This window comes from Diabrotica undecimpunctata, chromosome 3 (assembly GCF_040954645.1).
Source record: "Diabrotica undecimpunctata isolate CICGRU chromosome 3, icDiaUnde3, whole genome shotgun sequence".
Lineage (NCBI taxonomy): Eukaryota > Metazoa > Arthropoda > Insecta > Coleoptera > Chrysomelidae > Diabrotica > Diabrotica undecimpunctata.
This window is the reverse complement of record NC_092805.1, coordinates 150,355,778-150,372,258: the sequence shown is the minus strand read 5'-3', so window position 1 is coordinate 150,372,258 and position 16,481 is coordinate 150,355,778. Positions and strand designations below refer to the sequence as shown.

Here is a 16,481-nt window from a genome sequence, read left to right as displayed (position 1 = left end):
AGTAATTAAAAATAATTATATTAAATCCTCGTTTATTATCCTCGTTTAAATGACTGTCTTATCCATGTCCATTTACGCTGAGGCTTTTTATCGAAAAAAGAGTTCATCATGAATAAATTTTCCTGGTGTAAGAAGTTCAGCAATCTTTGCCCTCGTACATTTCTTTCGCCATAGCCATATTTACCCATTGCTACTTCGGCATCATCTTGTTTAAACCCCATTTTCGCTTTAAAGTCGCCCACAATTATTATGTAATATGCATAAAATTTTTCAATTTCTTCATCTGAGTGGGTAGTCGTTGGAGCCATTTGTCAGGATTACCTTAAAGTTTGAAGATGACATATACAATCCTGGGGCTTATGCTGATAATTTCAACTATATTTTGTGTGTGCTTTCTATGTAAAATAAATCCTACTCCACCATTTGAAGTGTCTTCTTTACCTTTAAAATAAATTACGTATTCTTATTTAAGAGTAATTTGGGCTTCTCCTCTTCGTCTTATTTCACCGAGGCCGATGATGTCCCATTTTATGTTTTTCAGTTCTTACTCCAGTTCCATCATCTTCTGGTCTGATAGAGGGGTTCTAACATTATATAAAGTAATATGCATTTGTCGGTCTTTGTAGTAGCTTGATTTTTTCCGGGGATTCTTAGCACCTTCTGCTCCAAACCTGTTCCAACCACCACCTTCTCTGGGGGTGTTGGAACCGCCGAAGACTGAGAGCCGTTCAGTAGTTTCGTCTTTCATGGAAAATAACTTTTGGGGTTTTAAACCATTAAAACGCCACGCGAGGCTAGTGTGTGTTATCGAGTTGGTTTGAAAGTGGGGGGAGGAAAGGGTGGAGATGGGAATGCTTTGGGTTTGGACATGGTTTCTCCGGGGCAGGGATGGTAGGCTGGAGAAATCCATGAGCTCGCGTGAGCAGAAATTCAACCTTCGATGTGAATTTACCGATCCTGTCCACGGGAAAGAAATCTATATTATATTCGGCAAAAAAATTATACAACCATCTCCCTTTGCAACATAAATCTGCAACTTCTTTCCTTAAGTTCCGTAAAATGACAAAAGCCTATCTACCTGAAAGTCCATATTATTCAGTAGAAGAGTTTCTTAACGAATAGCTTTATGTACAAGTAACTAAAGTATTTTTATATATATTTGGGTATCACATGCAGCAACTTAAACTTATTAGTTTTTATTATTTTTTTATTTTGTGATATTGATTTATGTAATTTTAGTACATTTTAAATTGTTATTGTTATTTTTCTGACTTTTGTAAGCTTTGTCCATAAAATTGTACAATTTTGAGTGACAATAAATGTTATTCGCTCCAGACGAACCAACAAGGATCAACCCAATAAGAGGACACAATAACTCAACACTGGATCTTTTCATCATCAAAGATGTAATAATGGAAGACGTCAGAACCTACTTCGAATGCAGTTCGGACCACAAACCAGTAATAGGAAGGATGACATCGAGAGTCGACTTGCCAAGGATAGAACCAGTAGAAAGATGGAGATGGAAAGATGCTAACTGGCCTAACTACAGAAGACAGCTAAACCAAATGGAAATGAAGAGAGAGTTCCAATCAACAGAAGAGGTAGAGGAAAAGATCGAAGAAATCACAAGAAGAATCCAACGAGCCATGGAAGCCAACATCCCAAAATCAATGACGAACAACAGAGGACTGATCATCCCAACAGAACTGCAGGACATCATCAAGGACAGAAACAAGTCCAGAAGAGCATTCCAAAGGACTAGAAGACAGGAATTCAAAGATTACGGAGACATCCTATCCGAAGAAATAAGAGTAAGACTGAGAAGTCTCACTGAAAACCAGTGGCACAACAACATCAGAAGAGCGGAAGAAAACCATGGAAATGTTTGGAAAATGCTGAAGGCAAGAAGAAGAGGAAAACAAAAGATGCCACACATCATAGACAACGAGGGAACACACTACGACACCCAAGGAAAAGTAGATGCAATATCAAGGAAGATGGCAGCCACACACAGACAAAACCAGGATATGTCGGATGCAAGAACAAGGAGGCAAGTCGAACAAGAATACAACAGGATCAGAAGAAGGAACGAGTTACAAATAGACGAGGAAGACCATACCAGCCCAAGCGAAGTTGCGAAAATCATCAGGAAACTGAAAGGAAGCAGAGTACCAGGACAAGAAGGAATCCACAACATCACCCTCAAGGAACTTCCGAAGAAGATCATAGTACAGCTGTACTATATCTTCAAATACTGCCTGGAAAAAGGACATTTTCCAAACAACTGGAAACACGCCAAGATTATACCTCTTCTGAAACCAAGGAAAGATGGAAGAAGACCGGAAAGCTACAGGCCCATATCACTCCTGGAAACGATGGGAAAAATCTTAGAAAAAATCATCTACAAGAGACTGGTGAAGCATACAGAAAGAAGAGGAGTCATCCAAGAAGACCAGTCTGGTTTCAGAAAAGGAAGAAACTGCGAACTTCAACTAGCAAGGATCATCAGCGACACGAAGATAAAATTCAACAGGAAACAGAAGACAGGATTAGCCATACTGGACATAGAGAAAGCATATGACACGGTTTGGAAGAAGGCACTAATCTACAAGATGGACAAGGCTAGACTTCCACACTACCTCATCAACATCTGCGACATGTATCTATCCAATAGAACATTCCAAGTTTCAGCTGACCAAAAGATGTCGACGATCCAAGAAATCCAGGAAGGAATGCCTCAGGACAGCATCTTATCACCCATTTTATATAACATTTTTGTTTCAGACCTCCCAACAGATCCAAGGACTTCTACAGCCCTGTATGCAGACGACACAGCAGTGTATGCATCCGGAAAAGACGAAGGAAGAATCATAGATGACATGGAGTACCACCTGGAAAAAATCACGGACTACACCGAAAAATGGAAAATCAAGATCAACGCCAAAAAGACGCAGTTCATCATATTCGGCCAGGACAAACGACCACTACGGAACCAGATCACAGTAGGAGACAACAGAATTCAGGAAACAGAGACGGTCAAATACCTAGGAGTCCACCTCGACAGAAGACTCAACTTCCGGGTGCATACACAAAAAACTAAGGTAAAAGCTAATGCAGCTAAAAAACTAATACTTCCTTTCATTTTTAGGTCCAGTCCACTCTCGAAGGCGAAGAAAATTCAACTCTACCAAGCATATGTTAGGTCGGTGATTATGTATGCTATACCAGTGTGGAGCTCCATTGCGGAATCACACTGGAAAAAGTTGGAAGCAACTGAGAACTCATGCTACCGAATCATCGACGGAGCAGCATGGAAGGATAGAGTTACAAACGCGACGATCAAGAACAGGTTAGGATACACGCCACTAAGGGAAGTGGCCGAGAACAGAACCAGGTGGTTCTTCAACCAGGCCACACGAAGACTACGAAAGACCAGGGATATCCTCGAGAAGAACAGGATCCAGAGGATATTTAGATCCACCCACCGACTGATCGACCACCTGATCAGGGTCTAACCAGGCGTGCAGGGAAGTAGGTACGTTTGCCGATTCAAGTACCTACAGAAGCAGACGAGGACACCATCCAGGAAAATCCAGAAGCCGAAAGGAAAAATCTACAAGCTCTGGCGGTGCAAGAGCGGGACGCCGAAGAAGAAAGAAGGCAAACATTTTTAAGTTTTTGACATGTATATATTTTTAGTATGGCAATAAACGTTTTTATTTTTATTTTTATTTTTATTTTATTTATTATGACAATAAAGCATATTTCTATTCTATTATATTTACAACTTTCGATAGAAGATGGAACTTAGAGAAGAAAACAAATATAAAAGAGAAAACTGTTAATCTAAACTTGATGGCCAAAAAACTCAGTTTTCCTTAGGAAATGGATATTGCACAGCTACATGCACAATTTCAACGTGTAAAAAATAAATGACAAAGGTGAAACAAAATTCTATTAGTATGTTTCGGAGCTTGCAACAATTAAGATAAAAGAATGCGACCGAAATAAATACTAATCTTCTTTATATAAATTTGAATGTAGGATCAAACTACAAACCTACAAACTTACCTTATTGGATCCATTTAATAAATAATAATCTAGTATCACACTTGCAACTGCACTCACAGGTTCTATAACAAATGAAAATAATTACAAATAAGATATTAATTAATACACTGGTATAAAATAGTAGACTATTAAACCTGTTAAATGTTTTATCATTTTGCAATTTGCCTTGAATGACGTATTAGTAAATAGCAGTTTTATAGTTTTATGAAGTTATGATTTTATTAAATTTCAGTCCATAAATCTTTATGACGGCATACATAAAATTTAAAAAATAAAACAAGCCTTTGTGTGGTATCGATATTTTATTATATATACGTGGAATAACAAAACTACCTCTGATTTTCATCAGATAAGAAATTCAGGCTTTAAAACAAAGGTAGTAGTCAACTTTTAGTAATTAACCAGAGATTTTGCGTCCAAAACTATTCGGACGAAAAAGTATTAACGATGAACGTAACTATCTTCAATATCTTAAGATAATTAGCAATTTAGTAGTAATTAAAACGATCCAGATTTCCTGGATATTTGCATTCATAAATAAAGCCAAACAGATTGATTTTCAGAAGACATTACTAAAAGGTACGATTCCGACGACTGCAAACGGCATACAGCAACTGCAAATGGCAGTTGCCTTTGCCGTCGGGCAGCAGTTTCTATCGTATTGATTCCGAAGTCAGCAGCAGGTACTTAAGTTACGTGGCGGCATAAAATAGCGAGATTGGGTATTAAATATAGATGACGAAATGCTTCAAGTTTTACTGCAAGAAGAAGATGACGATGATTTGTTATTGTATTATTGCTTTATGAAGAATCCTACTCAGCTATTGTACTAAACTGGAAGAACGTTTTTATGAAACATTGATCAAAAGATTTTATTTACTTTTTGGTAGATCTCCTTCCAAATATTTATTTGAGATGTTATTTTTTATAAGTCCTATTTTTGCAGTCGAATAAACGGGGTCTTTTTTAATAAGATACTAGATCAATAAAATAGTAACTTTCTTCGTTTGTGTGTTTGTTTAAGTGTACCGTCGGCCGTCTGGAGTAATTTAGGGTTAGGGTTAATATAAGGAATGAGTTAACGATTCTTTACAACTGCTTTCACATTCAAATAAAGTGTTTAAAAATCAAATATTACAACCACTTTCATACATCAAATCAAATTATAATTTTCTGCAAAGTTGTATCCTTTAGCTACAGGATGGAAGTTTATCTTTAATTGAAGCGATTAAATTAATAAAATTAAAAAAATTTGACAAATCAATCATGGCCAACTCACAATAATATTGGTAACAGTTTAAATACCTACCTAATTAATACGAGTACTTTGATAGAAAAACATAGTGATCTAATATAGTGATATAAAACATAGATATAATATATATATATATATATATATATATATATATATATATATATATATATATATATATATATATATATCTATTCAGACTGAATATTCTTCTTCTTCTTCTTTTGGCATCATAACCCTGGATGGGTCTTTGCCTGTCTGGCTATGTCCTTCCATTCAGATCTCTCTTGTGCCCTTCTTCTCCATTGTCTTATGTTCATTGTTTTCAGGTCGTCTTCCACGTCATCCAACCATCTCGTTCTGGGCCTTCCTTTTTTTCGCCTTCCTATGGGCTTCCATTGTAACATTTTCTTTGTTGTTTTTGCATCGTTTTGTCTCTGCACATGTCCCAGCCATGATAGTATTTGACTTTTCACAAATCTTACAATGTCATAACCTTCATTTAACTCATTAACCTCGTTGTTTCTCCTGATTCTCCATGTGCCATCTTCCTCTTGTACCAGGCCATATACTTTCCTCAGTATTTTTCTCTCGAATGTCCTGAGTTGGGCTTCATCTTTTTTCGTCATTACCCAAGTTTCACATCCATAGGTTACTACGGGTCTAATCAGTGTTCTGTAGATAGTCATTTTGGTTCTTTTGTCTAATAATTTCGATGTCATCAATCTTTTATTAGCATAGTATGTACGATTCCCGCTGGAAATACGTGCATTAATTTCGCTACTTACGGAGTTATTCTGATTGATTTCTGTGCCGAGATATGTAAAGGCATCCACTCGTTCGATAGTATAGTTGTCTATTGTGATATTATTTTCATTGTCAGTTATTCTTTTGACTGTCATATACTTCGTTTTTGCTTCGTTTATTTTAAGACCTCTTTTTCTTGGTTCAGGATCAATTTGTTTGAACACTTCCATTAGTCGTGGCTTATTCCTACTAATAATGGCTACATCGTCTGCATATGCAGTAATTTGTACTGATTTGGTGTTTATATGGCCGGTTATATTGGTTTTTCTGATGACTGCCTCAAGAACTAGGTTGAATAGCATGGTTATTAGGGCATCTCCCTGTCTTACTCCCATGTTGATGTTAAACAAGGGAGTCAGTTCTCCATCTACTCTGACTGCGGCTTTTGAACCCTGCAATGTCATTTTTATGAGACTGATGTATTTCTTAGGTATACCTAGATTACAAAGGTCTTCCAGCATTTTGTCTCTTTTCACACTATCAAAAGCTTGTTTAAAGTCTATATACATATTATATAGGTCTATGTCGTATTCATAAGCCTTTTCTTGTATCGTTCTTAGTATGAATATGTTATCTGTAGTGGCTCTATTTGGACTGAATCCATTTTGATAATCACCAATTACATTTTCGGAGTATTCTAATAATCTATTGTAGATTATACCAGAAAGAATTTTGTATATAACATTTAGCAATGTAATTGGCCTATAATTCTGGCATTCCCTCTTATCTCCTTTTTTATATATTGGTTGTATGAGGCCAACTGCCCATTCCTCTGGTATTTACTCCTTCATCCATATTAATGTTATTAGGTAATGGATTCTTTCCCAGAGTTCGGATCCTCCATGCTTTAATAATTCTGCCGAAATTCCGTCCGTTCCTGGTGCTTTATTATTTTTTAGTTTATTTATTATCTGAACTACTTCTTCATAACTTGGATTTTCGATGTGCAGCTCCGCCGTATAATATATTGTCTCGTTCTGATCATTTTCGTTGTCTGAATTTAGATTTTCTTCGAAATATTGTTTCCATCTCATTATAATTTTTTGCTTCTCTGTTAGTAGTTCTCCGTCCTTGTCTTTGCATATCGTTAGTTTTTGTCTAAATGACTGTGTGCTTTCTTTTATGCATTTATAGAATTTTCTGCTTTCGCGTCTGTTGTTATGCTTTACGATTTCTTGTACTTGTTTTTTCATAGCCTCTCTTTTCTTTCTTCTGCATATTCTAGTCGCTTGTATTCTTTTTTCGTTATAAATCTCACTGCTATTTCTTGTATTTCTTTGAAGTTGGTTAAGCCTAGCTTGCCTTTTTTCCTCTACTGCAGTTCTGCATTCATCATCATACCAATCCGCATTTCTTTGCCTTTTGGCTTTTCCGACAGTTTCCTCTGCTGACTCCGTTATAATTGTTTTTAATTGTCTCCATTCCTCCTCTGCAGTATCTTCCTCTCTAGTTCGGTTGAGTTTTATTTGGAGAGCATTTCTGTAATCTTGTCTTTTTGTTGCGCTTTTGAATTCTTCGACATTCCATTTTTTGATTTGAATATTTTTCCCTTTTGCTACTGTCGCTATTTTCTGCCGTAATTTTGCCCCTACAAGATAGTGATCTGAGTCAGAGTTCGCCCCGCGATACGTTCTGACATTAGTTATGTCTGTTGCCCATCTTTTTGAGATGAGTATATGGTCAATTTGATTGGCTTCGTTAGTTCCTGGTATTTTCCATGTTCCTTTATGGATATCTTTTCTCTGAAAGTTAGTACTGACAACTACGTAATTATTTGCTGCTGCGAACTGTGCCACCCTGAGTCCATTTTGACTGGTTTCAGTGTGCAAACTGTGTTTCCCAAATATATTTGCAAACGTTTCTTCTTTCCCCAGTTTAGCATTAAAATCGCCTAACGTTATAACAGCATCGTGTCTTTGGATTTTATCACATACATCCTGTAGTTCTCCGTAGAATCTTTCAACGTCTTCTTCATCAGCCTCTTCCGTCGGTGCATATACATTAACCATTGTCACGTTATGAAATTTACCTTTAAATCTTATGGTGCAAATTCTATCTGATATTGGTGTAAATGCGATAATGGCTTTCCGCAGTTTTTTGGTTACCATAAACCCTACTCCTCTTTCACCTTGTCTCATTTCATTTCCGGAGTAGTATAGTGAGAATTTATTCTTATGAATTTCTCCCTGGCTCTTCCATCTGATTTCCTGCAGTGCCAATATTTTAACTCCGTATTTTTCAAGTTCTTCTGCCATACTTATCATAGAAGGTTCGCACGTTCCAGGTTCCAAATTCAGACTGAATATTACAGGTTAGAAAATAAGCTTTGCAGATGACACAGCTATTTTCTAAGATGCAGATACGTGGGATAATTTAAAACAAAAAGCGGAAAAAACTTTACTACAATTCAGAAATTTTTTTCAGTTTAATAAGCTTACTTTAAATGAAGATAAAACAAAATATATGCCATTTACATCGTACACATCTTGGCTCATTAAAAGCTGATGCAAAAAATTTAATTCCATCTACATACGAGAATAAATATCTAGGTATAATAATTAAAAAACATTTACGATTGAATACTCAAGCAAATAATATAGTAGTTAAATTAAGAGGCCTACTATCAAGATTCAAATTTTTAGAATTCGTTATTACGCATTTATACAATCTCAATTTACCTATGGCCTTTTAGGATGGGGTGGAATACGGAATAATTACTTACATTCTATAAACATTATTCAGAAGTGGCTAATTAGAATTATTTATGGAAAACAATTAAAATATTCTAGCGAGCTGTTATATAATGAGTCAGTTTTAACTGTACGTAAATTATTTTGTTATACATATACATCCCTCATACATATACATGAAAAACAGATAATATTAAACTTTAACAATCATACCCATTAAAGTAGATATACAAGGAATAATGCAATTTTACCTAAATGTAATTAATTCATACTCCAGCGATATTTTGGTTACATAGAGCCAAAATTACACTATGCTACTAAAATATTGATGGCATCGAAATTATTAAACAAAAGAACCAAAATGACTATCTACAGAACTTTGATTAGACCCGTAGTAACATAAGGTTGTGAAACCTGGGTAATGACGAAAAAAAAAGGAGGCCCAAATCAGGACAGTCGAGAGAAAAATACTGAGAAAAGTATATGGCTCGGTGCAAGAGGAAGGCGGCAAATGGGAATCAGGAGAAACGACGAGGTGAATGAACTGAATGAAGGGTATGACATTGTAAGATTTGTGAAAAGTCAAAGGCTTTCATGGCTAGGACATGTTCAGCGACAAGAAGAAATTAAAACGACAAAGAAGATGTTACAGTGGAAGCCGGTAGGAAGGCCCAGGCAAAGACCCATCCAGGTTTATCATGCCAAATGGATTGAAAAGAAAACAACAAAATTCTATACAAAATTCTAAATTTATTGCAAAAATAAAATAAAAATGATATCAATACATATGTAATTCTATAGGTAAGACATAGCAGAAAGAGAAACAGAATTAATAACAACTTACTAACAATGAAGGATTGAATCAATATTTTGATGAAAATGTATATTTTTATTTTCATATATGTATGAAAGGAGTTGAATGCAAAATTTTTTTACACATACTCTGCAGTAAAATCCATTGTTTATTTTGTTATTAATATAATAATACAATACAAATTAAACTACAATATTCATAAGTATTTAAAAATGACAATAATATACACAAAAAAATACACTACAATACAGTGCAACATAATTCCATATATAATAATACAATACAAATTAAAATGCAATATCCATAAGTATTTAAAAATGACAATAATGTAATAATATTAATAAAAAAGTCCTCCCCGACTGGGAATCGAAACCCGGTCTCCCGCGTGACATGCGGGGAAACTGACTACTACACCACCGAGGACATAACACAAATGTATTTCAAAATTGACAGTTCTGGATCATACAGTGATTTATTGAGATTATTATTTTGAAATACAAAAGAATAATATAATTATGAACATTTAATAAATAATACAAAATATATCACATAAATAATAATATTAATAAATATTTTATTATATGTATAATATTATATGTATATATATATATATATATATATATATATATATATATATATATATCTTTATATAATATATATAATATTAAATTATATATACAAAAGGAACATAGAGGAAGAGAGAGAAAATATATCTTCTGTCTCTCTCTTACTCATTATCTTACATATGTAATGGTTTCACAGATTCACTCCCATACAAATTTCCAACGTGGAGCGCGCGTATAGAAGTATAACTTCAATAATCAAAAACACTAATTTTTGAACCTTAAACATGCCATAAAAAATTATAACCAACAATTTGGAAGTTCAAAACACTTAAAGTTTACTCCAGGAATTCCATTTTTAATGCGGCGCTGGTTTTAAAAATCCACTAATTAATGCTCAAAATCAGTCATTTTTGGCTGTACAGCTTGGACTACTACGCATATGTAAAATAACAATGTTTTGGGAAATTTTCTACTAACGAACTAGAATACAAAATACATCCATAAATTTACAAGTTCAAAAGTTAATATACGAATAATAGGAAAATAGAATCTTTTAATAGTGTATTTAGTTAAATAATTGTGTTTTGATAATAGTTTTAGATATGGAAGTTGTTTGCACAATGATTCTTAATCAAACGAAGAGATATTTGTACACTATTGTAATCTATATTTTTGTTAAAAATATAAGAACCAGACACTATGATAAAACTAGTTAAAGATTAGATAGATGATTATGTAAATTAAAATTCAGGAAAAACCAGTACAACAATTGGAAGAATGTAAATAAAAAAATAGTATACATAACGTAAAGTTCGAAAGAGTAGAAGCAGAATAGTAATGAAATTTCAATGATAAGATAACTGTATGTTACACGTATTTCTGGCTATTGGTAGTCGTAGTAGGTAGGTAGTACGGTGTAACATTATTGTTCTAACATTATTGCCACAAATAGGTCGCATTGCTCCTGTAGTGATCCTTTCTCAAGTTAACATGCTCCTTTTCTAACTTGACTGCACCGTACTGAAGACGACCAATAGGCAAAAATACGTATATACGGCATATTTCGTAGGCTACTAAATGACATGGGTTTTGAATATGGTAAAAGAGGTCCAGATTCGATAATGATGGAAAGAAAAGATATATGGATGTGCCTCTATATCCTGTAGATACACGTACCTCAGACAAATAAAAACATTGAGAAAGGAGAATAATGTAAGCCTTGTTTATACCGATGTCTTGGACTAACGTTGGTGCTTCAGTCAAAAAGGAATGGAGGGACACAACGATTAAGAATCCACGAGACGCCTTCATAAAAGGGCTATCTACTGGACTGAAAGTTCCAACCCAAAAAGGTTCTCGGTTTGTTCTTCTTCATGCTGGAAGCGAAACTGGTTTTGTGGCATGGGCCGAATTAACTTTTTTGGCCAAGAAGGGAACCGCTGATTCCTCCTCCTAAGTGCCTTATCTGTTGAGGTTGGCGATCAATATGGCAAATTTCTCTCTGTTCTGGGCTTGATGAATTAATTAATTTTCTCTTGTGTGGGTCCAATCTCTGATGTTTCGTAACCAAGATTTTTTCTTTCGTCCTATGCCCCTTTTACCTTTAATCTTGCCTTCTAATATTACCTGGAGCTGCTCAAATTCCCTATGGCGCATTATGTGTCCTAGATATAACGTCTTTCTAATTTTGATAGTATTGACCAGATGAAGGCGTGTGTTCATTGCACTCAGTACTTCTTCATTCGTAGTTCTGCTGGTCCAGCTTATTCTTGGCATTTGGCGATACATCCACGTTTCAAATAAATTTAATTTGTTGACATACTGTTTTAATGTCCAGGTCTCACAGTCATATAGCAATAGAGATCCCACGTAACACTTTAGTGTTCTCAGTATTATTGAGACTATTGAAACTTTCCATCCCGACTGTTGAAGAGAAAAGTCAAATTTCCTGCAGTTGGGGCAGCATCCCGTCTAAAGGTGCGGGAAAGTTACATTTTATCGATGTGATTGTAAACACTGACAATTATTTGAATATTTTAGAAGAATCTCTTCTAACGATTATGGAACACCGTTTAACATCAGCGGAAGATTTTGTCTTCCAACAGGACGGCGCAGGTTGCCATACCTCAAAAAAGAGTTTAAAATGGATTGAAGACCATGGCATGCCACTTCTAGAATGGGTTTCTAACAGTCTCGACTTGTCTCCGATAGAGACTTTGTGGCGCGAAATGAAAAAAGCTTTGAGAAAACATCCTGCCAGGCCCGTCAACGAATTGAAAGAAAAATTGCAAGAAGTATGGGATTCGTTTACATTAGAATTGTGTCAGAACTTGGTAAAAACTATGCCTCGAAGAATTGTGGATGTCATTAAAAATAAAGGGGATGTAACTCAGTGGTAAAGCTTTCACATTTCTACATTACATATTCTAGACGTTTTTTTAAATTTATTATTATTCTGTTTAATCAATAGTTTTCATTACGTTATAAAATATTTTCTATAATTAGAAAATACAAAAATTTTGTTCGATTCATTACTTTTAAAATTTACGCTGAGCTTTTATTTTTGTTCTCTAATATTTAATTTTCTTATCAATCTAACGTTGGACCAACTGATATTGGAAGGAGCTCGTATGCCTAGTTCAAATTTACATTCAACATTCTTAATTTAATTACATACTTACATTAATTTTGTTTCTATTAAATAACCAACACTCAAAGCAAAACTGTATAAATTTAAATTAGATACACAACATGGTTAAAGATACTAACGAAATGCGTGCGACTGTTCGTTAAAAGTAAACTAAACTGCGGCACCGCTGAACAACCTCAACATTAGATATAAACTGACAATATTCGCGAACAAACTGGTACCTATATCTGTGTTAAGAGAGAGTATGGATGTATAATATATATGGAAATGAAGAAATATGGTAATAGGAACACATTAAATTTTTTTGCATATTATGTACATGCTTCTCTAATAGTAGTCCCTATATAACGTTAACTTCCACCTAAGTTTTGTTCTCATTGATGTAAAAAGTAAAAAAAAACATTAAAACCGTCAATTTTTATTTTTAGGGGACATATTTTGTAAATATAATCATTCTCAAATCTTAAATAGAAAGGGATATCGCATGATATATCATTGTAAAGGATATTTATTTATCTTTTCAATGGCATCCGATATTTTTTATCTTGGATGGTCAGTTTTCCAGAAATTAAGTTTAAGATTAGTGCAGTTCTTTCATACATCCATGAATGCTTTCAATAGTAATATTTAGCAAATTTTACATCAGTTTCCAGAACCCGGTCACAGCTTTCTACCGTGCGACCGTTGCTTTGGTCTGATTGAAAAAGAAAAGCGAAAAAACGCAAAAGTATACTCACATTCTCAATGGAGAAAATTAGTCAAGAAAACATCAAAACAGTTTCGCGTAATAGATGTTATAAAGGATATGATCAGAGATTTTTCGAATACTTTTAAACCTATTTTTAAAAAATCTAGCATCGTCTTTTTAAATATGAAACATAATACAGTGTAGTGTTACAGCATGTCTCAGGCTGTATTCACCACTTCTCATCAAAAAACCTAACGCAGTTTTAATTTGGCCAAATACTAATCTGATGTAATTGGCAGATAAATACGTACCACCAATAAATTACTGGTACTACGAGCAAATACAAGTCAGCAATCAAGATGAACAACAAGAAGATGAACTGTACAGTGACAGTGGTGAAGTCGAAACTGAACATTTCTGATTTCTATGTTATGTTGTTCTTTGCTTAAAAGTTGGTTTTTTTTTCTATTTACCACATTATTTGTTATTTTTTCTGTGGTCTCTAGGTATTATTTGTCTTGTTTTTTAGAGTTGCTTTAAGTTAAAAAATAAAGTTTTTTTTATTTTATACATATAGAAATATACAGGGTGATTGATTAGTGTATGACTGTCAGTTTCTGACAAATCAATAATGGCCAACTCACAATAATTATTGGTAACCGTTAAAATATCTACCAAATTAATAATTTGATGGAAAAATAAAAATATCTACAAAACTGATAACTTTAGGTATAGGGAGTACTTTATAGATATTGGTATACTTTACGATATTAGAACTTTTCGATAGTGATATAAAATACAGGGTGTTCCATTTAAAATTACCAAGAAAATAATGTAGGTACTTGCATTTTGACTTACCCTGTATTGGATTTAACGAATATTATCAAAACGAATATGTTTTATAATTTTTAACAATTATTAAAAAACTATGGTTGCAATAGATCAATGTTCCTATACTCCTTTTTAATTATACAGGGAGTTAAACTTGATACGATTTTCAGGTAATATTGGTTATAACTTTTTAAATACCCGGTATAACATAATAAAACTTTATATTGTTGTGATGTGGAAGTGAAGCAGATTTCAAATTTAAAATAAAATACAGGGTGCTCCATTTAAAAAAAAACATAAGTTTGGTCTGCCACCATCTTATGGAACACCCTGTAAGATTGTAATTAATTTTAAAATGTGGAGTTTAAAGCTGCCTACAATTTTTGTCAATTTTTTTTTGTAATTTTTACTATAACAGATCTACTGAGCTTCCTCACCTAATCAATCACCCTGTATAGTAGTTGTTAGGTTCGGTGCAAAAAACAGTCAACTTCAAGACTTTAGTTATTTTTGTCGAAACATTTTTAATATGAAACTGATAACAAAATATTATTAAATATAACAATATTTTGTTATCAGTTTCATATTAAATTATTTTTCAATACCAATACTTAATTGGTATTTTGTTCGACAAAAACGTCGAAAGTTTATAATTATTTTCCACAAATTGTAAAAAATGGAGTTGATTAGTTTTTGCACCGAACCCTTTAAGTGTAAACAAACGCAATTTTCGCACAAAAACAATAAACAAAATATATGCGGTTGCATAATTACTTAAAGCAATGTAATCAAAGATAATCTCTTGAGAACATTTTATTGGCAACGCAATTTGCACACAAAATCAAATAAACAACGTGCATGTAGATTAAGTTAATACAAATCATGGTTTTTCCCACAGTAGCCTACGTATTATTTATTATAGTCGGTTCGCTAAGCCCAGTCAGAACTGTCTAGATTTAGTAATTACTATTTGGCTAAAAGTTAGTTACTTTTTGACAGACTAGAAGTGGCTGGAAATTACTATACAACCATGCACACGTCCTCATAGCGTATTTCATTAGAGTATTTCGTCGAACTTTTTCTGCAAACTTATACTAAAACTCTATTATTTCTATCAGAAACTATTTTTGGACGACCTGGGATTTTACTTTTTTTAGATAACTGCTTTATTAGGTAAAATATTATGATTTTTTTCTTAGAAAGTTACTGTATTTGCTAGGAAAGGAAGAACAATTTGAAAATATGGAGTTTTGCAAGTGAGCTAAGTGAATACAGATTTATACAACTAACATTTGCAAATGCGTGTTAATAGTCGACCATTTAAGTGTGTTACGAATAAGGAAGAAAGCATGTGGAAGTAAACTTTTAGTCAACCGTTTATTTTTATCCAAAGTACAAAAGGTCTTACAAATTATGTGTTTATATTTATATTAATACCTGAACTCTAAGTTCCTCTGGGTCCTCATCATCAATATAATCATTTTCTGCAGCACTCTCGTTATTATTTGTCTGTACGCCAGTAACTTTGGTTTCAATAAAGAAATCTTTTTCGCTTTTCGTATTATAAACTTGCTGAACTCTATGTCAGAACGATCAAATATTTCTCCACTTACCGTGGCCATATATGATCTTTTTCCTTAGAAAATATAAATCTTGTAATGCATTACATTTAAAATGCCACTCGGAAGGTTTTTAACAACAAAGTCACTCGTCGTTCTGCAGTCGGATATCTGCCAGACTTTACCAAGTCTCAACACTCAAGTATTTTCCAATTATGTCTTCATATTCTTTTCTGTTTATTACAACGTTTTTCTGTTTTATCTCATTTTCTATCATACCGAAAATCCTATCTGGTGGCAAAAAAAATGATCAACAAAAGGAAACGTAAACTCCACTTCCTTGATGTAATCAAGTTCTTCACAAACCAACCAGTAAATTATCATAGACATCATTGTTTTATTTTTGTTCTGTCCACCACATCCATCTGCAAATAGGTGAACTTTTTCAATTTCATTTTTAAAGTTAAAGTTTATGAGAGTATCAAGTACAGCATTTGGATTTTGGATGTTTATACCTACTCCAGCCACACATAATATGACAAACGAAAGT

At 33.8% G+C, this 16,481-nt stretch overlaps 1 protein-coding gene across 1 annotated transcript in view; it reads right to left on the bottom strand.

The window, feature by feature from the left end:
• Positions 1-13,058, bottom strand: part of LOC140437557 (facilitated trehalose transporter Tret1-like) — a 39,727-nt gene extending 26,669 nt beyond the window's left edge. The window contains exons 1-2 of the mRNA XM_072527148.1: positions 12,885-13,058; positions 4,075-4,136 (exon numbers count right to left, since the gene is read on the bottom strand). Coding sequence (XP_072383249.1) covers positions 4,075-4,088 — 14 coding nt within the window. The 5' untranslated portion in view covers positions 4,089-4,136; positions 12,885-13,058. The remainder of the gene's footprint in view (positions 1-4,074; positions 4,137-12,884) is intronic.
• Positions 13,059-16,481: the final 3,423 nt, after the last annotated feature.